Source organism: Calidris pugnax, unplaced genomic scaffold, assembly GCF_001431845.1.
Source record: "Calidris pugnax isolate Ruff unplaced genomic scaffold, ASM143184v1 scaffold23, whole genome shotgun sequence".
Taxonomy (NCBI): domain Eukaryota; kingdom Metazoa; phylum Chordata; class Aves; order Charadriiformes; family Scolopacidae; genus Calidris; species Calidris pugnax.
In genome coordinates, this window is record NW_015090772.1 from 3,288,275 (window position 1) to 3,315,630 (window position 27,356).

The 27,356-nt window shown below is 45.2% G+C and overlaps 1 protein-coding gene across 4 annotated transcripts in view; it reads left to right on the plus strand.

The window, feature by feature from the left end:
• The window catches only part of AOAH (acyloxyacyl hydrolase), a 109,234-nt gene that overhangs the window by 18,529 nt on the left and 63,349 nt on the right, over positions 1-27,356 (plus strand). For all 4 annotated transcript variants that reach the window (XM_014942427.1, XM_014942446.1, XM_014942420.1 and 1 more), the window contains exons 6-8: positions 16,327-16,422; positions 20,898-20,958; positions 22,061-22,160. In XM_014942427.1, coding sequence (XP_014797913.1) covers positions 16,327-16,422; positions 20,898-20,958; positions 22,061-22,160 — 257 coding nt within the window. The remainder of the gene's footprint in view (positions 1-16,326; positions 16,423-20,897; positions 20,959-22,060; positions 22,161-27,356) is intronic.

The window sequence follows — 27,356 nt, forward strand, 5'->3', positions numbered from 1 at the left end:
ACTCGTAGTCTTTGGTGAAATGATCGTGGAAGATATTGCAAGGCCAGCAATGGGGTCTGGAGTTATTTTATGATTTTGTTTTTGAGAGGCTGCTTCCCAAAGTTCATGTTTTTGCCCTGCGGGTAATGGCATCTAGAAAGCTGGCTTTAACACCTGTAGGTCTGGGACCTGGAAACAAGGTGTTGTGGGATCCTAGTATTTGTTAGGGTTTGCGGTGTGCTTTGCTTAACTGCAGGAAAAACACAGTTTCCTTCCCATTCCCCCAGGGCCTGCTCATTGATTTCATTGTCTGGCAAAATATTCTTTAGAATAGTTGGGCCAGAGAGCTCTGTGGGCTGGGTGGTCATCTCTGGATAGCCAAGTCACAAGGGCTGTTCCGTCACATTTTCTTCCCTTTTCGTGAGCACGTGTGTCGGTGTGTCCCCTACTGAAGTTCGGGAAGCGGGCTTTGGGAAACCCCCTCTCCTGTGACTTTGGTGACCGTGGTGATCCCCCCAGTAGCTATCACTGGGGGGTCTCCTCTAGCCTCAGCTGAGTCAATGATTCCCAAAGCAAGACCAAAGTCAGCATGAGCTGAAGGTACCTCAGCACCAGCAAAGCCCTTGGCCTGGGACTCTGTATACCCAGAGGGATGCGGGAGCTTGTATTTTTTATGTGAGCAAATATTAAATGAGGGATATCTTACACATTATCATCAAGCATTTTATTTTGTCTTCGTTTATCTTTTCAGGGCACTTTTGTGCTGTAAATATAAACTCTGTCATGGTTCTCCGTCTCTCAGACGGAAATATTTCCTTTCAGCCCAAAATGATTTTCATTGTGGCTCAAAGAATGCAATCAGAAATAATACCCCTAAGCTTGATAAGAACGGGGTGTTCTGCCTCATTTCTGAGCTGCCCCTGCAGATTTTGACACCGGGGAGGCAGGGCAAGGTTTGGTGCAGCTCCTGCCAGGGCTCAGCCACCAGCCAGAAAATGAGAGCAAGGGAGCGTTAGTGAAAAGCAGCAATGGCTGTCAGGGACTGGCCTTGTTCGGGCTGGCAGCCACACAGGCAGGGACCGAGCAGCTGCCACAGTGAGACAGGAAGTTGATGGTGGTTTTTTTGAATGACGAGATCTTTAGGCAGCTAGGGTTTTGACGGCACAGGAAAGGTGGGGGGTGTGCTCGCCTGTAAGATTTTTCCACTGGTAAAAAGGTGTGAGCGTTGTCTGCTCTTTCATTGTCTGCCCTTTTCATCCTATTGACACAGCAAGGCTCTAAATACCTACAGTGACTGCACATTGAGTTGAAGTTGTCTTGCACAAGCTCGACTGTGCTTTTTTTTCCCCTCCCAAAGGGAGGAAAGCTGCACCAGACCCGTCTCTGGGACCACCGAGCATCTCCCCAGTGTCTTTGTTCAGTGAGAGGACACCAAAAAACCTGCCTCCTGAACCAGTTACTGGCTCTGAGCTTCAGCTCCGAGCGCTCGCATGAGCTCGGGACCAAAGCAGTGAGTCCACACCTCGGCAAACCACAAGCTAAAAAGGAAGGGTGCAGAGTGTTAAAGCTGTACGGGGAGGGCTGGTGGCAGCACGCAGGCAGGCTGCTGCCTGCTAGCCCAGATGGCTGCCTCTGGGGTTTCACTGATTAGCCACTAACTCTTGAAAACACTCACAAGCCATCTGTGTCTCTTCCTTTTCCCCAAGCGGGAAAGGGAAAGCACGGAGGAGCTGGTGGTTCCGCTTGCCGTGGCGTGGAGCAGGGGTAACTAGTTCTTGTGGCTGACCTGATGACCGGCCCTCTTAGGAGCAGAAATTATGCTGAGATCAGCTTCATCTGTAGGAGGAAGAGTGTGATTTCCTTTCAACAGCTCGACCCCAGACCCCCCCTAGCTTAGTTTGCCATCCGGGAAGGCACTGGGAGAGAGCCTTGGGGAGTTCCTGTGTCTTCTTGGCCTTACAGATCAATGTGAGAAAGGCCTGCTGCCAAATGGATAGGAGATTTACTTGAAGAAATGGGCTTTTCCATTCAAGATAAATGCGTGGTCAGGTGTCTGATCTTTCCAAGTTATCTTTCCTCACCACCAATACAAACTAGGGGGTGAGGGATTGGAAAGCAGCCCTGAGGAAAGGGACTTGGGGGTTCGGGTGGACGAGAAGCTGGACATGAGCAGGCAGTGGGCAGCTGCAGCCCAGAAGGCCAATCCCATCCTGGGCTGCATCAAAAGAAGCGTTGCCAGCAGGTCCAGAGAGGGGATTCTGCCACTTTACTCTGCTCTGGTGAGACCTCCCCTGGAGTATTGTGTGCAGGTCTGGAGCCCTCAATATAAGAAGGATATAGACCTGATGGAGAGGGTCCAGAGGAGGGCCACAAGGATGATCAGGGGGATGGAGCACCTCTGCTACGAGGACAGGCTGAGGGAGCTGGGGTTGTCCAGCCTGGAGAAGAGGAGGCTCCGGGGAGACCTAATAGCGGCCTTCCAGTCCCAGGGGGGGGCCTCCAGGAAGGCTGGGGAGAACCTGTTTAGAAAGGCCTGTAGTGACAGGACGAGGGGCAATGGCTTCAAGCTGGAGGGGAACAGATTTAGACTGGAGATTAGGAGAGGGTTCTTCACTGTGAGGGTGGTGGAGCACTGGAACAGGTTGCCCAGGGAGGTGGTTGAGGCCCCTTCCCTGGAGATATTCAAGGAGAGGCTCGACGAGGCCCTGGGCAACCTGGTCTAGTTGGGGGTGTCCCTGCTGACTGCGGGGAGGTCGGACTAGATGACCCTTGGAGGTCCCTTCCGGCCTGGGCAATTCTATGATTCTATGATTCTATTTGCCTCTCTTTTCTGAGGGAAATGAGGTGGCTGCACATTGAATGGTCATCTCTGACCATCCCCGTGCACGTACCGCCTGCATGACTGAGATTGTGAAGTTAGTAGCCAATGCCAGTCGGAAAATGGATGTTCTTTCAGTTACAAAACCAAGAAAATATCTTCCATTAAGCTTTTCCACTGAAAGTATTGCACTTCTTGAAGAAATATGTATAAAATGATAAGACAGGAGAGCAAAATGCAGCTCTGGTACCTCCGCTGAATGCAATACAATTTGATTGCTTCCTTCTTCTGTTCTTCCACGCTTCCTGAGTAGGTACCACCTCCCCCAGTATATTCTGGTTTTACTGGGAAAGCCGCCGGATGCTTCAAGGGACTGCCCTGCCCTTAGCATATCCTGGGTTGGCATCTATATGTTGATAAGGAATAGGGCTGGAGGAGCACTTCTGACCTCAGGTTGTTACTTGTCTGAAAAAACAGGATGACTCTTTAATGACAAACTTAATTGTGTTAGAAAACATTTAGACAGAAGTTTTAATCAGCCTCGGTAACTATAGAAAAAGTCACATCATTTTTGCTGCATTTTCTTGAAAAATTTGGCTGCTTCATTCAGAGAAGGTCTTTTCATAATGGAATTGGTGTAAGAAGAAAGCATTTGGAAAGTGTTCCCACCTAAAAAAGGATGAAATACTGTTGCCTTTTACAATTAAGGAAAAGAGGGGGAAAGGACCTGATGATAATCAGTGCAATTCTAACCATCTCCAACCTGCTCTTAAATAGATATATGGTCTTTCTTTCGCCCTGTCACTGAAAGAGTTTTCCCAACACCTGACAGTCTCTTTGCTCCGTCAGTGTTTCCTGTGTCCCCAGGCTGGAAAAATTCCCCTTTTTCTGCATACCATGAAATTAGCTCAGGCCCTTCCTCCAGGCCTCTTGCACGCTTTGCATATATTCTTCTGCTTTTTTCTTATGGTAGATAAAGGACTTTAGGATGTTTTCCTGCATGCAAAGGCCTGTGAAACTGTTTCTCCTCGTGTAAAGGCTGTGAGTTGTTGCTCAGTGCACTGGTTTGGGAGCTGGATGCTGGGTCTGGGTCTTGTTTCTGGGTTTGTTGCTGGCTGGCAGTATGGCATAAGAGATTTATTCAGGATGATACCCAGAAACCCTTTTGTTAGCTGCAGCCTGACAATTTCAGTGGGGACATCTTGAGAACAAGATGCTGTGTATTATTCTCTTAAAGTATGAATGAGCCCTTCAGATACTCAGGTCTTTAACTTTCCCCATGTGTTAAATGAGGAAAATACAGGACAAGCAAAGTTTTACTTAAGTTAAAGTTAAGGTACCCAAAGACAGTACAGTAACACTAGTAACTTGGCACTGGTGTTAATGTTTCATCATACCCAAGATCATGTTTTTTATTTTTCTACTGTTTCTGATTCATTTTTAAAGGTTTTATTCCACACCCCCACCACCCCAAATTATGACAGAGCCCTTAAAGGCGCTTTGGAAATTGTCCTGTTATCTAGCAAAGGTGACTTCATCCAGAAGTATCTGGAGCAACCTCAGGAAAGGCAGAAGCTGCCCTGGAGGATGCAGAAAGCAGGGGAGACACTGAAAGCCAGGAGGGAACTGCTGTATTCATCTCTCTTCAACATGGTGAAGAAAGGAAATTTGGGGAATTGACTGCAGATCAGTCAGTTACACATCAATTCGTAGAAAAATCCTGCAATAGTTAATGAAACTTTATAAGAGCACCTTTCAAAAGTATATATGAGTAAGAGCCTCACTGGATTTATCAAGGAGAAGTGGTGTCAGATCAATCTAGTTTTCTTTGCTGATGGGATAATGGCATGTAGACACAGAAGATGCAGTATATGTTACAGCTTGACTTTAATAAGGCTTTTGGCACCACCTCAGCACTAATGTAATGGCTGAGAGAGATGTGACATTGATTAAGCTTCTACAGGGCAGGGTAAAACTGGTGGGTGGCCTTGATCAGAGAATAATTACTAGTGGCTCGCTACCTAAGCAGAAGGATGTACAAAATGAGGTCTTTTTTGGACCTCTGTTTTGAACATAACATCATTCCATATATTTATTAGCCAGGATAATGAAATAGTGTGCTATTAGATTAGCAGCTCATATCATAGAATTATAGGATGAAATTCATTCTATATTCATTTTAAATTCATTCTATATGAAATATAGAATTCCAAGTATAGAGTTGGAAGGGACATTAAAGATCATCGAGTTCCAACCCTCCTGCCCTAGGCAGGGATACCTCCTGTGTGTTACTCAGGTTACTCAAAGCCCCTTCCAGCCTGGTCTTGAACCCCTCCAGGGATGGGACAGCCACAGCTTCTCTGGGCAGCTCATACAAAGCTGAAAAGGTTTGCAAGAACAGTGGAGAGAATTCAAAACCATCTTGAAAATTTGGAATACTTGCCCCCAGAAAAGAGAATTTTGATATGGGTATGTTGAAGGCACGTCAGCAGAAATAGTCAATGACACACGTAGCAGATGAGGAACAACCAGCTGGGTAGCATCCCTGGGGAAGCTCATCTGGGTTTGTAGTGGCACAAGGATGGCACGTTGTCATGAAGAATGCACATACTGCATACACCAAGACGTGAACAGAAGTTATCTTACAAGACATGTGAAGTAACCCGCTACCTTTCTCAGCGTTGGCAAAACCTCAGAGGAATTTCTGCCTTCCCTTTTGGGGCTGTGCATCAAGAATGATGGAGAGTGACAGGAGGCTTTGGAGAAAAACAAACATAAGCTATAAAGAGAGGCTGAATAAATTAGAGTTAATTAGTCTAGAGAAGAAAAACTTGAGAAAAGACATGATATCTGTCCTCAAAAACATTGAAGTGGTGAGCCACTCTCCAGGTTCATAAGAGCTATGGCAAGAAATAACCGAAATGGATACCAGTAGGGACATTCAGGTTAAGAAGAAAATTTTCTAATGGTAGTGTTAAGTGAGCACCGTCATCAGTTCCTGAGAAGGCTGTAGAAGACCTTATTAGAGATCTTAAAAGATCTGTGTCTACCCTGTCCCTTTGGCACAGCATAGATGCCATAGATCAGCTGCTAGGGCAGAGGTTTGGGTAAGAGGACTTCTCCCAGGCTGGCTTTTTGAGGGTTCTACGCTGCGACCGTGAGAACCCTTTGCAAAGAGCAGGGATTATTTATTTTCTCCCAGCAGCAGGCTGCCCTGCTCTTTTTGGCCATTAACTTTGGCTGCCCTTTTGGGAATGAGGCGATTAGTCAGGGAGCGTTCAATACAGATGGACAGCAGCACTTTCCATCTCCTTTGCTAGCAAAGTGGAGATCCTGTGGGTCAGCAGCCGGGGAAGCACATTTCCCCACCTTTGTGCTCAGTACAATGCCATTCTCCGCAACCTTTGCGGGTCACCTCTTCCATTCACCCATGAGCACATTGTTCCTAGCGTATGAAGAAGCGTGGTTTTGAAACATATTTTCAGCTCTGATTACGTTAAAGAACGGGAGTTTCTGATCTTCCCAGCAGCCTAAAATGCCCATCTCTACCTGTGTTGATTTGTGTGATAGTCAACGTCCCCGACAGTTTGCCTCCCTTCAGCTGTGCACGAGTGCAGAGATGAAATATGCCCTGCGGAGCGGCAGCAGGACCGGTGGCGTTTGGAGTCCCCCATAACTTCACACAATGGAACATGCTAAATGGGGCTGGAGGCTTTTAATAACTTGCACTCAGACAAAGTGGCTGTGCACATATTGTCTGGGGAGGCACCATGACAGAAGATATAATTTACAGCTCAATGAGTTCTGTAAAAAGGCCATGCCCAATATCAATGTGTTTGACTCTGAAAGGCTGGGATCAACTTTGATTACAGCTAAAGCGGTGCCAAGCCACAGCACCTTCTGTTCACTTCACCGACATTGCTCAGTTTACTCAGTGGCAAAATTTGGCCTGATGATCAGTAATAAAGACCAAATTTGACCATAACATTTTTTCCTATGATTATACTTTGGAGAGAAAAACCACAGGCACGTGACTAGTGCAGCAGAGATACTAAAAGCTATTCTTAAAATGAGAATATTTTCTACAGGGACTCATATTTTTCAACAACTGATGGTAAAATTTTCATTTGCAAGATCCCCTCAAGTCTTACTGAAAGCTTCGCTCCAAAATGCAAATATATATGTCGATCACAATAAAAAGGTATGCTTAGCATACCTACATCTATACAGATATGTGTGTGTGTAAACACACGCTCATCTATATTTGTATGTTCATTTGTGTACACGGGTCGTCTTGTATGTTTTACATTACTGATCCTTGCTGGTAGTTTCCTTTCACAATCTTATTTGTTTAGTATTGACTGTCTGGTTGCTGATGGCCTTAACGTGTGTGCCTCCCCCTCTTGTTCATGTATTAGCCTTACACAGAACTTCAGAAAAACCTGCTCATGTTTAAGGCAGTTGCTTTGAATGGTTTTAGGAACTATGTATCTGAAACAGGTTTGGTGCATTCAGAATTTTCAAATGGTCAAACCTTTGCCACAAGGATGAAGCTAGCCAGTTGCATTAACTCATCCTGCCACCATTCAGGCTTCAGTAAATTTTTAATACCCTTTTCCTGATGTGGAAAAGAAAAATATGTTAATGGTATATGTACACACATGTTTTTTTTTTTCTATTAATTAATGCAGAAAGCATTTCCACTGGAAATGCCTGGGGTTATAGATTTTGTTAAATAGGGTTCTTTAAAGTGTGATGTAGAAAACACTAGGGATACATTTGGCTGGCAGGTATGGATACCAGAGTCTTCCCCTAGATGGAAACTGCATTTTGTGTACGGGTATAACTCTGCCAGAGTCCTCATGGGGTGTCTTCAGGAAAAAAATAATGAACAGAGCTCTGAAGTTAGGGGTCTGAAGTGTCTCGTTGCAGAGGCATGAGCAACAAAAATAATAATAACAATAAGGGTTTGCTGTTTTCATAACAGAGCTACAATGCGCTCAAAGTGCTGCTGTACTGATCATATAAAAATTTCTTTAGCCAGTTTACTGTATGGAATTTTATGCCCAGCGACAGGTTTGGCAGTAGCGTACCCTTTAGCATTTGCAAGATATTTTTGGACAATTAGCAAATGGAGGGGGAAAAGGTCTTGTATATACCAACATATTTGAATATGGATACCTATTATTATATTCCATCGTTTTAGTATCTTTATGAAATACATTAACACTGTAAATGGAACAGGAAGAAAAGTCTGAGTAAAAAGACTTTAACACCCAGATCCCCTTTCGAAATTAGCTTTCAAAGCAACAGATCCTCTGGCTATATATATGGAAAATAACTACCCTAACTTTGTATGTACAAATATGTCATTCGAGCTGAGTATTTCCATGCTGGAATGAAATCTTGAGGTTATAAAGGGCTGCTCTTTGAAAGTATCAGCTTGGTGCTGAGCAGCAGTGAAAGAAGGCAAAACGAGTATTGGGAAGGAATATATATATATATATATATATATATATATATATAGTGAAATATAGTGAAAAAGAATGCATTCCTGTACTGTAACGTGGAGTATGCATGGTCTGAGGAGAAGAATACCCTGCATGTCCCCATTTCAGAGGAGAAAACCTTGTTTCTTCTTAATTCCCCATATTTCAAACCAAATCCCCCCCTTATTTCGAACAGGAATGCCTTGTTCCAGGTTGAACCGGATTAGACAAATTTGGAAAAAAAGAGTTGTTTTTACTCCAGATCAACAACATCTGCTGGGGAAGTTGCAGTATCCTCTGACAGACTTTGTAGACAGTCTCTGGGGACTCCTCACCTTTCCGAGAATTAAGAGATGCACTGCAGCTTTGATTGTCTAAATGTAAGAAGCAAAGACTGTGTTTTAGGAAAACCTTCATCTATATAGAACCAGGAATGGACCAGATGGGTCCATTTTTACAGAGTCTTTCCTGCTGCAGGCAGATACTTGAGGCAAAGATTTGCCGCTTCGCCAAGCGAGGCTCCAGCTCCTGCCCCACCGGGAGCCAGCAGGGTGACCACAGCTTGGCCAGCAGGGTTTGCAGAGGAACTATTTCTGTCCAAGGCCACCTTCTTGGAGGGCTTATTTCCTCCTCACGCTTCAGGGGGTATGTTTAATTTATGGCTGGGAAACAGCGATGTGGCTGGAGTGGGGAGAAAGTTCTCCAGCACCCAAGAGTTTGAGCAGAGGATGCATTGGGTGCCAGAAGTTCTGCTTGTCAGAGTTTTACTCAGACAAATATATCTACAAATCTGAAATGTAGAGAGGCAGCTTTCACTATGCAGACACTTCTTGACATCCCTAGGTATAATTCTAATTATAGAGCCTTTCAAACGTGTGCGGCAGAAGTGGATTAAGTTAAATAGTCTGCTCAAACTGCCAGAGGCTTCATGGCTAAGAAATGAATTTCTCTAGCTCTGATTTTATTATTGGGGTACGATTTTTTTTTTTCTCTGAGCTTATTGGAAATGTCATTTTATTATTACATGCTTTTTTCAAATACACGGAGCGAAGTACTTCCTGACGTGTGAGCCTTCAGATTACTGCTGCTGAGCAAAATGGTTATGGTTTTCTCTTATCTCTTCAGAAATTAATAGCAGATGGGACAAACTCGCTAAAAGAGACAGGCATTTTATTAATACCAGAGTCTAGTTTCTAATGGCTGGTGGGCATTATAATACCAATGAATTTCTTCCAGAGAAAACATCCTTCAGCCTGTCAAGGCACTGAAACCTATTATTGAAATGTGACAGCCGAGTCAATTTCTTGAAACTTGTTTCTAAAGAAAATCATGCGCAACTATTAAAAAGTTAGAGCTTTTTTAACCTTTAATTATGTAGAGAGAAGCCTCTCTACATTGCCTTATATGTGCCTAGCTCAGGATGAGAAATAAATTGCATCTAAATATCGACTAGATTAAAAGCAAGGAATAGCTGCCAATGACTGTCCAGATCTGGAAGAGCTTTTCTACTGATGTCAGAGTGTCAAAAAGTTTATATTATCACACACATCATAAGTAATTAAAGCAGTATTAATTACTGTCAAAGACAGCTAATTTCCCCCTGTCCTTTTTAGCTAAATAATTATTTTCCGTTTTTAGCCAGCAGAATTAAGATCCATTAAAAGCTAGGATAGCTGGCTAGCATTTCTGGTGATGCAGCCCTGAGGAAAAGGACTGGGGGGTGTTGGTGGATGAGAAGATCAACATCACCTGGCCATGTGCACTGGCAGCCCAAAAAGCCAACCCCATCTTGAGAACTGGATGATCTTTAAGGTCCCTTCCAACTCTAAGCATTCTATGTTTCTATGATATTTGGTGTGCAGGGAGATTTCTGTTGATTTTGTTAGAGGGTAGTGGTTTCCTGTGCTGCAGCCAACAGTGAATTCTTTTTCTGACACTAAATCCAGAGGAAGATGATATATATGATCAAAAAGAGAATAGGTTTGTAGGCATAAGGGTAGTCTGAGTTAGCTTTAATTTATAGATGCTGACCGCTGACCTCTTGAGGTGAAATTCGAAGAGATTTAGATGAGATACCAGAAAGAAATTCTTTGCTGTGAGGGTGGTGAGAGCCTGGCCCAGGTTGCCCAGAGAAGCTGTGGCTGCCCCATCCCTGGAGGGGTTCAAGGCCAGGCTGGATGGGGCTTGGAGGAACCTGCTCTGGTGGGAGGTGTCCCTGCCCAGGGCAGGGGGTTGGAACTGGATGATCTTTAAGGTCCCTTCCAACTCTAAGCATTCTATGTTTCTATGATATTTGGTGTGCAGGGAGATTTCTGTTGATTTTGTTAGAGGGTAGTGGTTTCCTGTGCTGCAGCCAACAGTGAATTCTTTTTCTGACACTAAATCCAGAGGAAGATGATATATATGATCAAAAAGAGAATAGGTTTGTAGGCATAAGGGTAGTCTGAGTTAGCTTTAATTTATAGATGCTGACCTCTTGAGGTTTTACCTGTAGCCCAACACAGGAGATAGGTAGGTTCTCCTTGAGGATGAACCTGAATTACTTGGGGAAGCATATTTTTATCCAAAGAAATGGGGACCATGGGTGGGTTAGACTCCCTGGACTACAGTGAGTTCTCTTAGACATTTCTCCTTCCTCCTCCCAGGGTTCCACCCTTTTCCTGAATAATTTACAATCTCCAGCCCCAAAACTGCTCCCAGTGACATCAGTCTAAATGAAAGGCTTTGAGGCCGGCAGAGCCCAAACATAAACAGGTGTCCCCTGGGGCATGGCCTATGGCAGAGCAATAAGGGGTGCCAGCAGACCACGAAGAGTAAAGAGAAGTGGATGAAGGGCACCTGATAAAAGCTCGAGTAGATTGGGGAAACAGAAGGCAGATCAACTGGTGGCACATGTTGGTGGCACACGTTCCTGGGGACCACCTTTCCCACCAGAGGGTAGGAAGACTCCCCAGATTCAGGTCCAGAGATTTCAGCCATGGTTACTGAGTCTGGGGATGCCCCAGCTGGAACTGCAGACCCCTTTGAAAATCAGTCAAAACTTTACCAGCTTGTCCCATGAAGCATTACGTTTCATCTGGAATAAGTGCATTTGTGGGGGAGCATTTGAATAACCAAGGTGTTGTTTGCAGGTGCCCAAGGCGGGGAGGGTATAATAGTGTGACCAGAAGCATCCTCTCTGTGATAGTAAAGACTAGTTTAGGAGAGCAAACACTTTGAAGTTCAGCTCTGTGGGTTTTTCCCAAGTAGTCAGGCTATTATTGTTATTTATATTCATAGAGCATCTCGTAGCCCAAGGTACTACATTAAGTTCTGCACAAACTCAGCGATGGCTCTGTTGATTCTCAGGCAAAGCAAAGCTCCCTTTGGGTCTGGTTTGAGAGACACAAAAGTGTCTGACTTAATCAACATGAAAATTTTCCATTTATTTGCTGGGATGCCGCTCCCTGAGTAGGGTTACCTGCGTGTTTGTGATTAAGAATTCTGTTTCTATTTGGCAGAGCTGAACCATAATAGCTATTTTTTCCTGTGGTACTTTGACAAATATGAGCAAGAAACTCACACCTTCAGTGGAGTCTGTCTTCTTCAATGATCTCAATGATCTCTTCCAACCATGAAGATTCTGTGATTCTTGTACAACAGACAAAATGGGAACACCAGGGGTATTTTTATCCCCAGCCTAACTTCTTGGATTTGGAGCATTCAGGCTGTTTGTCCATAAGCCCCTTTCTCTGCACCACCTCTGCTGGAGGCCAGAAGACCTCCCTGTGATAAGGAAAATGCAAGTCGTGTGGGCAACATCCGAGTCAGAGAGAGAGGAGCTTCTTTGCACCCCCATCTTGGGACGAATCATTCGGCAAGCTGCTGAGCCTGCCCTTGGGGTGAAAAATTCCATTTCAGAGTAAAAGTGGTGCACTGAGGTATGGCGGGCAAGCTCTTTCCTCACCTGCTGGTCCTCTCAGGACCAGAGGAAATTTTCAGGACCAGAAAAAATGGTCTGAAGTTGGGGCAGGGGAGGCTTAAATTAGATATTTGGAAGAATGACTTTACTGAGGGTGGTCAGGCACTGGAACGGCCTGCCCAGGGAGGTGGTGGAGTCACCATCCCTGGAGGGATTTAAGAAACGTGTAGATCGTAGAATCATAGAATGGTTTGGGTTGGAAGGGACCTTCAAGATCATCGAGTTCCAACCCCCCTGCCCTGGGCAGGGACACCTCCCACCAGACCAGGTTGCCCAAAACCCCATCCAGCCTGGCCTTGAACCCCTCCAGGGATGGGGCATCCACGACCTCCCTGGGCAACCTGTTCCACTTCAGGGCATGCTCTAGTGCCTGAGATTGTTGGGGGTTTTGTTTTGTGTGTGTATGGTTGGAGTCGATGATCTCAAAGATCCCTTCCAACCATGCAGATTCTGTGATTCTGTGAAGGTGTGAGTCTGTGTCGTGAACTGGTCTCTCCTGGTGCAAGCAGGAGGGTCAACTTGTTGCGTTGATGTTCGTATCGGGCAAACTTTTACACTGAAATGAAAACCTCTCCTTGCAGCACTGGAGCCAACATTTGGGCAACCAAGGATGCCGTAACTGAAAGCAGAGACATTGTGGAGGTTGATTTCTGCTCACAGCTGGAGCAGATCCACCACGATACAGGAAGCATGAGCCGTGGTCCTGGTGGTGAGGTGAAGAGGGCAGCGTCCTGCTCTCACCAGCAGCACTTTTGCAAGCTTCATTGTGGTGGTGCATGGTACCTCCTGTTCCCCCAGAGGATGAGGGGTGCCAGAGGTGGTAGACAAGCTCTTAAAAAGCTAGACACAGTTGGATCCCCCTGTTTCCCAGGTGAAGATGGAGGAGTGCCAGGTTACCCAGCACAGGCAAAATGAGCATCAGTTCTCTCTGCTGCAGACGGTGATGCTGTCAGCTCCCTGCTGTGACAGGTTACTGGGCATCAGGGATGTGACATCCCTGTTTTCACCTTGTGGCCTTGTGTCTGAGCTCGTGCCTGTGCTCACAACAGGGCTTCTTCCCTCACTTTGCATCCAGGCTTGCAATGTCATGATCTGGTCAGGCTGTCCTACTCCTCAAGCCACACTGGTGTCCGCTCCACTGCTGTCACCCGCTTGCCCCCGTGCCCAGTTCTGCTTCAGCTTGTGTTTTGGGGACTGTCTGCTCTCCCAGCTCCTCTGTCTTCTGCTAACATTGCTAACCTCTGAGTTTCCTTCTCTTTACCTTCACCCCTCGTGGACTCCTGGACCCATGTCTGCTGAGCGCTGTCACCACCTCATTCCTAGCTTCCTCAAGCTCCTGGTGCAAAGGAATGAGAGGTAAAACAACAAAAGCTGTCTCCTTGAGAAAATATCAAAGGACTAGCTCCCTTTCCCTCTTTCTGCTTGGATTCCTTTTTGTCTTTCTGCCTTCTGGAGAGCAAGATTATTAGACGAAGGCCTGACCTTGCTAAGAGAAAAAAGAAGGGCACATAAAAAATATGCGGTTTTGTGGTTAAAGCATCATTTTGGTCATTTAATTTTTCTGAGCCTCCATCCTCATGAATAAAACAGACACAGAAGGCCTTGAAAATAAGCCAGGTCTCTTTTCTGTCTCTGTGGCCAGTGCAGGGCACGGCTTGCACCCAGACCGCTGAAGTCTCTTGCACCCCTCAACTCCTTCTCCCTTGACTGCACGGCCTCGTCCACATGTGCTCTGGGGACCTGGCCCCAGCACAAACACACACCTTGCCTGGGCCGTGGCATGGGATGAGGCACCCACTAGGGGTTAAACAGGAACCAGATGGCCCTGGGTTGTTCTTCTCACCCAAGTCCTGAGCTTGCTTTGCTCTCCAGCTTGGATGTCCCCTTTGGTTTTAGTTTGGGTCTTTATTATTTGACTTTTTTTCTTTATGAGCTATTGTGTTTTAATTAACTGTTAATTCCTTGGGCTAGCCTGTGGCTATTGGAGGAGGGGGCAGGGAGGAGGGGAGAAGAAATAACTTGCTTCAGGGTTTTTTCTTGGTTGTATCTGCTGCCGTTTATTCTCTTATTTTTTAGGCTGACTGGAGGTAATGGCTCTTAGCAAGCTTTATAAATCATTCTGCAGAGGACCTTGAGTGAATGTTTTATTTAATAAGTATGGAGAAGTGGGCTTTTATCCCTGCAAAATATGTGGCAAGTTCACTCTGATTTCCACTGGATTACTGTATTTGGGGTAGAAGAAGTAATAGAAGACTCAAAGATATTGGTCTTACAGCAAGTTCCAATTGTATTGCCTCCTCTTCGATTTGCTACTTGATCCATAGGAGCATCAAAGTTATTTATGTTGAAAACCAGCACTTTGATTTAATAGCACATAGGCAGGGGTACTTGGGAGGTATTTAAAAGCTCACTTTGAAAAGCTGTACCAGTCTGAAAACGTGAATGCTGCTGCTCTTGAGCTTTGGGAAAAGGTGGATCTGCAGACCCATCCTGATGCTGCAGCTCACCTCTATTTCTGGACCGTGTCAGAGCAAGTCCTGAGAGCTGAGATTTTTTGCAGAGGGCAGGAAACAGGGTTCGGCTCCAGCAATTTCGAAGAGAAATCTTTATTCAGGCTGCTGGAAAACTAGCATCCTGAGTCCTTGTGTCCTGCCTGCGATACCCACCTCTGTTACACAGGCCCTGAGGCCAGGCAGGGACCTCACTCTGGCTGCCAGGTCTGAAAAATGTGGCTTCTTTATAGAATGTTGAAGCCACTGCAGAAAGAGAGAGCACAGTGCTGGCCTATAGCAACTTAAAATCAACTTGAAGGGGACTATTTATGGTCATCACTGACTGGGGGTAGAGAGAGTTTGTAGAGAGGTGGGGGTTGGTCTCTTCTCCCAAGTCCCAGGCGATGGGACAAGAGAAAACAGCCTCAAGTTGCACCAGGGGAGGATCAGATTGGAGATTATGAAAAATGTTTCCACTGAAATTAAGCTTTGGACTGGGCTGCCCAGGGCAGTGGTTGAGGCCCCATCCCTGGAGGGATTGAAAAGCCAGGTTGACCTAGTGCTTAGAGACATGGTTTGGTGATGGTTTTGATCAGAGTGAGGTTGATGGTTGGACTACATGGTCTGAAAGGTCCCTTCCAACCCGGACAATTTTATGGTTCTATGATCACGTGGATTTTAATGAGTGCTATGTGGGAACCACATGGAACCTCACGTGGATTTTGAATGAGTGCTATGTGGGAACCACATGGAACCTACTTCGTCCCAAGGTGCTGCACATCTCAAGAAGTGTCTCACTACAGTGTGCAAGCTCTTGGGTCTTGGCCACACAGCCGGTCCAAGGAGCAACTAGGCTTTAGCCCTGCTCACACTCACATTAATGATGAAAATTCAACAGCTTCATAGGTTGTAGGAAATGATTTCTTTCCAACAACAGAAGGAGAACAGAATGAACTCTGAAGACATTTTGGCTTTAGTGAAAGCACAGCTGGGCCCAGCAGCACTATGCCTGCCAAGCACCGCTGGGCTTCAGAGGACAGGCTGGGAAGAACGGACGTCGTGGATGCTTTGTGGTGGTCAGCACATACATCTGCCTCACGATGTCTCTTCTGCAGGCAGTCACACCCATTTGTTTTTCAGATTCGGTAGCTCTCTGTTTGGCCTGTGTGGAGAGGTGCAGAAGTCCTGTCAAGTGCAGATCTGTGCCTTTTTTCTTGGGAGAAATAATGAGAGAGCAGGTGGCCAAGCAGGCAGTTGTAATGCTGGCTGTCCCCTCGGGTCCTGGATTTTCATCCTTGAAAGGATGGAAAATCGTTTTTTTCAGGAGCAACATCTAGTGCTGTAAAAGCCAGGCTGTTCTGTGGACTACTCTGGCATCGCCATTCTCTCTGAGATAACTCACAGGTTTTGAATAAAGACAGAAATTCACAGATATTTTTTCCCCTTGAATAGTGAGCCGCTGTTGGAGCATCTCAAGAAATGAAATGCCCAACAATGCCTGAAATACTTCTGTAGCGCGGGATGCTTCCCCCCACTTTGCAGATAACCACAGCCCCTCTTTCTGTTTGTTTGTTTGTTTGTTTGAAGGGTGCGTGCTTGTGGTGTCTGTGATTGAACAGCTTGCACAGTGGCACAACAGTACCGTAAAAGCAGCCGTGGAGAGACTGTGCAACTACATACCTGGTAAGTACCCAGTAATCCACCATATGTTCTGCTGGTGCTGCAGTATTTCTCTGTTAATTAAAAATTCACACGTGGAGTCTGAAAAAAAAACTTTATTCACTTCTCGTGCAGCGTCTCAAATGAATGTAGCTGGAAGACAGCAAGGTGCTATTTGCAGGGAAGTGAATGGCGTGGCTCACTTGGCTTCAGAGCTGGGATTTTTATCCCAAAGTTGGAGTGAATGGGGTTGGATGGACCCCACATGTGTGTGAGCACTAACACCCTTCCCTCTGTTTCTCTCCACTTAGCAGCTTAGGAATAGATTGACTGTATGCCCAACCGCTCCTCTTTCTCGTTGATATGGGTCTTTAGAGCAACTGCCAAGATGAAAATGTTTTCAGCAGGTATAGGAAGCCATTATTGTAAAAAATCTCAAAAATGAGCTGAGGTTGACAGGTGTAAGACGTGAGCATTTGGTCTGTGCAGAAAAGCTATTGAAATGTAACTGATGATACAAATTTCAAAAGTGGTAGCTATTCCATATGAATATATGTAGACTCCCCTTTTTCTGTCCCTGATTTTATCTACCCAAAGGAGCTTAGCTGCCTGAATGCACACCCCTAAATAGAGACCAGTTGGAATGCCAGAATAGCTTTGTGCCTCACAGACCAATCCTATAACTATTTAAGTAACTAGATCTCACATTCATGATATCTTTTTAACATTATGAATGTAAAAAGATGGCTTAGGATTTTTCGTTAAAAAGTCCTTCATATAGGACTTCATGAATTGTATCTCTGGGAAACCATCTTGCTCTGTAGACCCTAGTTTCACGGAAGATGCATGCAGAATATTAATTCCCTCCTTTCCAAGAGAGGATGCAGGATGGGGCAGGGAGGTAATTGCTGGGATTCATTCATTGATGGAACGACGCTTATCTGATTTCTATTCCATAAGTCATATCCTCAGTGTTTTAAATTACAGGCACATAACCATGAAGTTACAATTAGACGTGCTGATCCTGCTATTAAAATACAATTTTCCTCTTTAAAATACGACATGCTAGCTCTGTGTTCATGATTCACTCGGTGGACCTTGTTCCTCTGACGTGTCAAGATATTTCTTTTCAGCTGCCATTCTTTACACCCATAAAATCCCATTATCCCTTTAGTTAAATCTGTATAATCCAGTTACTTTGTACGAGATGCATGGATACACCTAATAGAAAGAAACTGACCCCGAGCTTGAAAGGAGTGAAAAATCCTATGGATTGTGTGGGAGCTACAGTGTAACCTGATTTATCCTCTCCCAGGAGGTGAATGTCGCAGCCCCACAGGAATCAACAGCTTCCTCTTGCTGCTTGAAACAATAGAAAAGTTTTGGATGCTCGTGAAGAAAACCTACTAAAGCAGGCCAAGCCATTTCACCTGAAGGAACAATTTCATTATTATACCTGTGCCTGCAATAGATTGCAAGAATAGGAGCCACAAATTAATGGCAACGGGGCTTTCCCTAGGGCCAGAAAGGGGATTAAGAGCTTGTGTGGGTTTTTTTAAGGGCCTCCTACGGTTTCGATTACAGTCAAGTTGCAGTTGGATCAAGCATTCAGTGAAGTTACACGATGTTCAAGAACAAAAAATGTTTAGAGAAACAGAGAGAAAAAAATCAGTGCCCATCAATCCCACTCAGTCCCACAGGCTATGTAGAAAACACAATCACATCCTTATTTAGATGGAAATATTTGCAATGTGTGTGATTCAAGTGACGTGGCCAATAAACCTTTGAAAACTGGAAGAGTAACACCATGAGTGAAGAAAGCTCTTGAGCAGACAGAAAGGCCAGGTCTGGGGGAATGGGGCAGTATTTACAGTGCTAAAAAATGCTTTTAGCAAGAATGTATGTTTACCTGGATGCTGGCTGGCTGCCTGATGAAACAGAGGTGTCTGATACCCGAAATGTGCTTTCAGACTGGCTGCCTCCAGTGTTGCCTCTGAGTCATGCTCTGCTTCTGTGTCAGCCACTGCTGTGTAAATACCTTAGAGCTCAAGTGGTAACGGCAACATGATTAATACCATCTTTGTTGCAAATATTTATCCTCTGGGTTTCGGCCAGAATTCGTGTTTCTAGGACTATAAAGCTATAGAGGAAAACCTTCTGGACTTTTATCGCATAAGAACAGGGCAGTTTAGGGGATCTCTAAGCAGGGCAAAAACCAGATATACTTTAATTTTTTTATAAATTTCCCAGCATTTAGTTTGGTTTAAGCTCTTCTCTTGCCTCTGAACGCTCAAAGTTATTCATAGTTTTCTCTCTCTGTCTCTCCCCCTCCTTTTTGACTCATGCAGCTTCTTCCAACAGAGCTTTCTCTCTGCAATATCTTCTCCTTGTGTGAGAAGATGTCAGAGATTTCTGAAAGCTCGAGTGCAGGCTGGCTCAGAGGGCAAGTCCTGTAAACACTGCCCATGGCTTGGGTTTGTTTTGCTGGAAGCCAATGCCTGGATGGCATCTGTGTCTTCCAAGAGGATTCTATGTGCTCAAATGATAACTTTATGTTATTGCTGTTCTTCTTACTACCCATCATTTGTTATGCCACGGAGTAATTACCTGTCAACCTTCCTATATGCATAAGGAAAGCAGCGCCTAGAAACCCGTGTGAATCAGCAGACCCCCAACATCAGGTCCCCAGAGCCTGACGGCAGCCAAACCCTCCCTTCCCTGCAGGCACCAGAACAGGTTCCAGCAGCCAGTTGGCTCCTCCAGGACCAGAAACGTTATGGAAACCAGCTGGTTTGGGAAACTCAGAAGGAGACCATCGCCTGTGATGCACCAGGGAGGCATTGGGGAAGCCAGCCACCTTCTCCTGTGGGCTACTAGAGGGAGCCAGATGCCCCGCGGGCAAACATCATCAGAGGGTGTTTTAATCAGCCATGATACCAAACACAGGGTTATTGATGTCTGCAATGTCTTTCCTTTGAGGAGAACAAGAATAAAATCTAATTCTAGCCAGGAGACCAATTTTTAACTTGCAGATTACTTCTAAAGAGCCAATAGAGAGGAGTTATGTGGCAAAGGAGGCAAAGAAATGAAGCTAATAACTTGATTGAAATAAAACACCTGGCACGGGATAGGAAAAATCAGCTCCTGTAGTTAGAGAAGCTGCCTGCAACACCAGACGAGTAGGAGGGTGTCAGAGAAATTACCTTTTCATTCACTGCTGTGCCCCTCTGGTGCCAGTCCTCCTTTCTTGGGCACAGGGTACCAGCCAGGGTGTCTGCAGCACTGGCAGGAGAGCAGCTGGGGCTGCAGATGGAGTCCGTGCTGTGGTGATTTGTACCCTCCCCAGAGCAAAACTACCCGCCCCGTACGCAGCAGATCCTCTGTCCTTTGTGTGTCCAGCCTGATGCTGCTTAAAATTGAATATTCAGCCCAGAATTGGGGGGAAGCGGATTCTTTGCGAGTTTCTAAGGCTTTTCTTTGGTAAACACGAGGGTTCTCTATGCTTTCTTCCCCAAGGACAGATAATTATCTTGTCTGGGGAATGGAAGTGCAAGAGAAAAGAACATCGCTCAGGAATTTCAGGAGCTGCAAGTTTGGCGTCGCCGCACTTGTGTGAACCTGCCTCTTCCAAGGCTTTTCACAACACCAGCCCTGCCGAAACAAGGTCTGACACCTCCTTTGCAGGATACAGATGGAATTAACTAGCTCTCACATCTTCAGGCCAACAAACAGTCAACTTTCCTCCATGGGAACTATCAGACCAGCGCTACCGTCATGCTCTTACCTTTATTCCAACCCCACAAGTGTCTCAGCTTGGTGGTTATGAAATGGTGTGGGGACCACTTGTTTTTAATAACAGTACCTTAAAGAAATCTCTGCTGAGCTGTCTTCCAGAGGACACGGAAGGTGTATTTCAGCCAGCTTAAAGAAAGCCACCTGAGCCAGCATCCTGAAAAGGCACCCGACTGTAGATTGTGAAAAGAAGCCAAACAGAAAGCGTTGAATACTTGTTTGAATGCAATTACTCCTGCTCTGCACAAACCAGATTCTCTTAACTCACACAAACCCCCCAGAAGCTCCGAGGCAGCTCTAGCAGTAGTGTCAGGTCCTACATCACTTTCTGCGCTTTGATTTATCTATTTGTTTTCCTCCTTCTTGCAAACCTACTGAGCTGTTTGCTCAAAGGGCTTAGAAAATGCTGCGGCACGTATGATTTCTTTGACTTTTCCATGATGCCATACTCAGAACATTTAACAAATGCTAGTTATCCTTTTTTAGTCCTTAGCACGTGGCTTGCCTAAAGCCAGGGAAGGACTTTAGGCAAGGTTAGAAATTTGGGGGTTCCCATTCCCTGGAGCTATAGCAAGATGTTAGATTCACACGCCTTCCCCTCAGATAAATCAGCATTCACCTTAATGAACCAACTCCTGCTGCATTTTGACTGTTACAAAGCCAGTTTAACCGTGCTCAGTTACTTTAAAAAATTGTATGTTTTCTAGAAAAACTGCAAGGTTTCTGCTACGTACTTGCTGAACTTTATGGACCACACATAGCCGAGCTGTAAGTATTGCTGTGTCCTTTCAAGACTTTGCTTAGTTTGTTCTTTACACGTCTGAATGTGCTGTCAGGTTGAAGTGCAGGGGTTTCATTCTTAAAATCATGTTGTTATTAAAGCAGAGATGCTTGAGAGTGATTCTGGTTTGGCATTTGGCACAGCTATTCCTGAGTGAATAAATACAGGCTGCCACTGGTAACCATTTTCATACTCCATTTGAATCTCAGATCAGGCCCACCTGATGTAATTACCTTTTGAAATTCAGCTCGTTTGGCTGAGGGAGGAATTTGAATAACCCGTGTGTGCAAGACAGGTTCTACAGAGTCACGCTGCTGTAATACTTGGCTCTTGCTTTCCCTTTTACCTTTAATCAGGCTTTTTAATTGTCAGCCCCTACATGCTCTCAGCCCCGACCTTAATACGCACTCTTGGGGAAGCCTACCAAGTAATGTAAGTGATTAATAAAATAAAATGTAGGTCATTTTATTCCTCTTTGAAATGTCTTTGTTTAATTAACAGAGCTTTTGCTAGACTTTCTTCCTCCCCAGGGTCTTTATTTTTATTTTTAAAACTAGCCAAGGGACTGCAAAGTGCTTACAGGACTAAGAAGTGCTGTAATCAAACATTTTAATTTAATTCCTGATTAGCTCAGAGGTGTGTCCCAAAAAAGAAAGAAGCAATCCTAGCACTTGTGCTTGGTGATTAAAGGTTAAGGATCTTTGAAGGATTTCTGGTTATTTTCTTGAGTTAATGATTGAACATTCATATCTGCCAAATTGCATATGCATTAACTTTAACCTTTAAATCTTTGTCAGCCTTATGACTGATTAAAAAACAGAACAGTCATAATGTATTTGATTCAGGTGCTGCATAGAAAGCATGGTGCTTTTTCATCGTCCCGGGATTCAATTTTAAATGCTGAATAGGATGCTGTGGCAGAAAATCATTAGGACCCACCGCCATACTGAGCAGCGATTATGGGCCACAGTGAAGGGAGCTGAGGCTATAGTTTGGCGTTGGGGAGATTTAGCTCCCCATGGAAATAGCTTCCACTTTCAAGCACCCAGAAGAACGTGATAATCTTTGTTTTCGCACCATTTCTTTCAGCATAGACAGAGAAATGAATGCCGATGTGGTCTGCCATTCCTTGAAGCTGTGTAAACAGGATCCAGGACAACCACTTTGTCATCTCTACCCTCCTCCAAAGGTGAGTTGGTTTTCCATTTTTTTCAAAACTACAGATTGTGGAAGGTCTTTTCAGCTGGAACTGAAGAGTACAGAGGCTTCCATTGTATATGCATCATCTGGGAAATAAACATCAACATTTTGTGCACGGACACTTCTAGGAAATGTCTGTTTGAATGAAAGGTAGATAACACGCCTTAGCTGAGTGGAGCATCAATAAGATGGTTATGGGAAAGTGGGAATTCCAAGGCCAAATCCTCTTGTACCAGTTTGGCTCAGAGAAGAAGAGCAGGGAAAATAAAATCTGTCCCCAGACTTCATTGTTAAAAGTGGTACCATGACTCCAAAGCGGATACTCAGCTGAGGTTCACCTTGTTACCATGGCATGACAAGTCACCCCCACGTTGCCTGATCTGCTCTGGCAGCCTGTTTGGTGCTAGTTACCCGCTGCAGATGCAGGGCTATTTGACTTGGATTAGTCTGCAATGCAAGAGGTTTAAGGTAACATGCATAATCTTTTTGCCACAGGCTGGAAACATGTTTAGTTACCACTGCTTTTGTGATGTACGGTTACCTGGGGGTTTTTTTGGCCATCATCGTTCATCCTCAGTCACACTAAAACCTGTGAGTGATGGTGGTTGTTTGGCAGTGTCAAAAAGCAAGTGATTTGGTCAGGCATCTGGTTTTGGAAATCTTTTTTCCCTGTGTCTGGATGGATAAAGTCATAGTTGATTTCTAAAGGTTTGCAGAAGATGTTTTCCATAGGGCCTCATCCAACAGCCATTGAAATCAGTCAGAGCCCCTTTACGGGCTTTGCTGAGTCCATCTCCAAGATGGATTTAGTTCTGCCAATACTAAGACCTGGAGAAACACTTGCCTTCCACAAATGGCACTAACATTTGTTTAATAGCAGGTGTGTGTCCCCTATGACTACTGTGTTCCACGCTTTGCCAACACAGAAATATATGGGTGTGCAACCAGGCAGGGGTGAAAGAGAAAGAGGACAGGCAGCTGAAAGGGGGCCCACACTAACTTGACTCAACCAGGATTTTGCCTAAACATCAAACAAGTTTCTTCAGAAATTCTGCATCTAAATCATAGAATCATAGAATTGTCTAGGTTGGAAGGGACCTTTTAAGATCCTCTAGTCCAACCATCAACCTAACCCTGATAAAAACCATCTGGTAAAACAGTCCATGGGTCCTTCCATCCTTCCCCAAGGTCCATCAGAGCTACCCTCCTGCAAGCTCACTTAATGATTACCAGGTCTTTACTCACCCCACAAACATTTGTGAATCTCTAGGACATTCTGCCCTGGTAATTGAGTGGTTTTTTTCTCTCCTCTGCACTTTTAAGAGCAGCAGAGACCCTATCAGTGACTGTGGGGCCTTTCTCCTTTCTTCCTTTCTTTTTTCTTTTTTTTTTTTTTTTCCCCCCCTAAATTAGGAGTCCTGAAGGCAAAGGTGAGAGTCCAGCAGAGGCTGTCAGGCTCCACCATCCCCCAGTGCAGCAGGTCACCCAGGAGGACAGCAGAAGCTGTAGCAATGGTGGCTGCACATCCACCGCGCTGCCAGCCTGAGAGTTAGATTTTTATATGGACTTACTTCCTTTTTGAGGGCAACAAAGAGAAGCAGAAACCTCCCTGCACCCTGACTTCTGCTGGTAGCAGAAGTTCAAGGTGCCCCTTGGAGTGAAAGAGGATGCAGGCAGGGAACTACACTTGAAGAGCGGGATGGACTCTCCGTGGCTGCGCAGCGAGTGAGGCTAATGAGTCTGGAGAGAGGGGCTGTTTAAACTGAGGTGGCTCCCCTGCAGAAATTAGATCTGTGGTGAAATGCTTGGCCTATCGACCAGAGAGGACAGGCTGCCACTCATGGGGTTGCTGTTAAATCTTTGGTTAGCTCTTCCCATCTCTCAGAGGAGGTTTGGGACCAAGCTGTTGACTCCTTCCCCTCCAGCGACTTTCCAATGACTGCACTTTCTGCCAGGAAAACAACTGAAGATAGGGTTTTGTTTTGTTTTGGTTTGGTTTTTAAACAAATTTGGGCTCTCATTTACATGGCCTGCAGACTGTCCCTATGAGTGAGTAGCTCAAGCAAACCCTCTCCCTTCTCCAAGTGGTAGTTAAATCCATTTCTGTCAAGGTGTATTTGTTTCTTACCAAGAATAAAGGAACTCTACCAAGAAAACAATTTTCCTACCCTAACTGTGCCCTACTTTTTAGCTTGCCTTGTGCCCTGAGACAGCGTGAGGAGGCTGGGGGAGATGGGAGGAGAAGAGCAGCGCTTGGAGTTCATGCTCAAGTGGTTGATAAATTGCCCACAGTCACTCTGTGACAAGTCAGACTGAGTGAGGATGAATTATGGGTGAAAAAGAATAATATACAGTCAGAGACACAGATGCATAGAATGCAGTTTACCTCACATTTGCTTCTTTGGTTTGTAAGTTGATTGATCACTTGAGTTATATGAGTCTGCAAATGTTGGCTCAGTCCCCTGCCAAGTGTTTGAACAAGACTTCAATACTAATGAGTGTTTTGTTCAACTTTATTGATTTTCAGGTACTTCATTTATTCCTTTAGACTTTTGGATGCCCGTTTTCTCAGAATTAGTATCATATTTGTACTAGTGATGGGAGTAAAATAAATATAGAGTTCCTTGCCCTTATAAGGCAGTATAATATTCACATTTTAATTGCCTGTAAGGTGGCAGATATCAACACGTAGCCGCTTTTTCAGTCAATAGTTTATTTTGTTCTGTTTCTGTGATGTTGCCCTAGTGAGATTGTGTGTCTCAAGGAATAAAGAGCCCCTGCTCCAGAAGCCTTGCAAACTATCTGTATGATGGAGATGCTGCAAGCCCAGTAAATGATACCTGTGTTCTAATACGTACTTCCCTGGTCTCTGACAAATTAGCCCAAATTAATTTTTTTTCATCAACCTGCCTGGAGCCATTAGTGCTCTGTGATTATTGTAGGGGACCTGGCTCTTATTATGAATAAAAAATATTGCTGCGTGTGTACGGAGCGCAGTGCTGTCAGCATGGAGGGGGAGAGCATCTCACCTGGGTGAGGGCGGCTCCGTGCAGGGGACTTGGGCTGTCCTGCTGGTGGGCAGTTTTAGGAACAGACCTCTGATGTTGGTGGAGAAGCGTGGAAGGGGCACTCACTGCTCCTGAGATCGTTGGCACGGCTGTGCGACCAGTTGTCACTTGTGATGGGGTCCTAGGAGCCCCTAATTGCCACCCGTGGCCTGCAGAGCAGAGCTTGGGCCAGGGCTGGAAGTGTAGGTAGATGGGCACGTGTAGGATCTCCCGCCACATGTTTCTTGCCCAACAAGAGGTTCTCCTCTAACCTTAGTATGAGGGTAGCAACACTTCCTTCAATCAGGAAGAAAAATAATATGACACATGAGAAGTGTAGGCTTACCACAGGTAGCTGGAAAGTCGGCAGTATCTCCAGCTGCTGTGATAATGCTTCATGGTTTAACCTCCATCAACAGCAGATACTCCAACATTGCCTGCAGAGCTGCTCCAAAACGCTGGCAATGGGTATAAGTATCCGAGGTAGCTGGTTTAGGATGACTAAGTATTTTTTAGCCCAAAAAAGTTGATCATCAGTTCACATGGCAGAGAGCTTTCTGCACCAGGTTCTGTGATGCAAGGGCTAAGGTGAGGGGGTTTAGGCACTGCCCATCAAGCTCCCCTTCTGAGCCCAGGAGCAAGCAGGTTTGCAGGAGATTGTTCTCTGCTTGTCTCTAGATTGTTTTAAGCCAGCTGGCCTCTTCAATTAAATGGCAACACTTAAATTGATTTTGTTGGGGCCAGAATAAGGGCTCAACTTCAGCTCTGGAGTCCTGCTGCTGGCAACCTTAAATGGTCTCTGTTGGAAAGAGCTAGTTGTCTTCTTTCTGCCTTTCAGCGTGCCTCTTCTGCTCCCCAGCACTTTTCTGCTCCAGATTATTAGAGACCTTGTGGCTGCAGACTTTAGCTTAATCTCCAGTAGTAGGATTTTGCTGGGAGGCGTTTTACGTCAGCAAAAATACATGTATTTATGCTAATGTCATTTTATCTTGCCAAAATAAGCTTCATTGCCACAAGCAGTCATGCCGGTTCCTGTCCCCTCTATCAGGTCTTTCACTGAGTTCGTAAAAAAGCAAAAGCCAAATCCCTCATGGACATTCCTGCTGCCAGCCTGCTCTTTGACAAAGTAGAAGCCAACCAATTCTGGCTGGGAAAAAAGCAACCTTTCGGGGTTTCATAAAATCAAAGGAACTCTCATTATTTTCTCTCTTTCCTCTCTCGTTTTCAGTGAAAATGTGAACTGCTTCCCGGGGAGGTGAGGCAGAACCAAACTCCGGGGCGGGAGTACTTCTGCAGTGAGAGCAGGCTGGCAGCCAAAGGTAGACCTTCTGGCTGGGACTCCTTTCCTTCTTTTGAGACCACAGACCATAAAGCAAACATCTGGGTGGCAGCCTAGGTCCTGGGGAGCAAGATGCCCTCCTTTTACCCTTTCTTTTTGGAAATAGGTAAAATCTACTGAAATGAGAGTTTTTCTTGCTGCAGTCAGAGCTGAGCCCTGGAGAAACAACCTATGGATGAGCGGTAGCAGAAGGCACAGCTTTAGCTCTAGTTCTTCCTCTTTCACCTGTTTCTTACTATTTTCCCTTCTCCTTTTCATTGGCAGAAAATAAAAGGAAAAACACCCTACCAAAAAAAACCAAACAACCCCAAAAACCCAACACAGCCCCAACCTTCCAGCAAATAAACCCAAAGAAAACAGAGCAGTGTGGTAAGGTTTGCAGGGTGTCCTACCGATGCAGAACATGCCCCAGGCAGGACTTCAGAGAACAAATCTGGGGCCACCCAGAGGCACAGCAGCATTTGGGATGGGAGGATGGCAGGCAAAAGCACGAGGACTTGTCGGGGATGCTGACTCTGTTTTTTGTAGAGGCAAGCTAGAAAAAATGAATCAAAATCTTTCATCCAGAGCACAGAGTCCAAGTCCGAAAGAAACAAGTAGCCAAAACCAAGAAGAGGTTGGAGGTTTCTCCTCTCTGGGAGGAGAAAGGACTGAGTCAGGCCTTGTGTATTTTAGATCTTGCAGGGAAGGTCCCTATTTTGCACCCAGAGCACATACCATTTGGTTTGGCTGTCCCATGCAATCATAAAGGTTCCCCCTACAGCCTCGATAGGAGGAAAGGTGGGAGTTGTAGAACAGA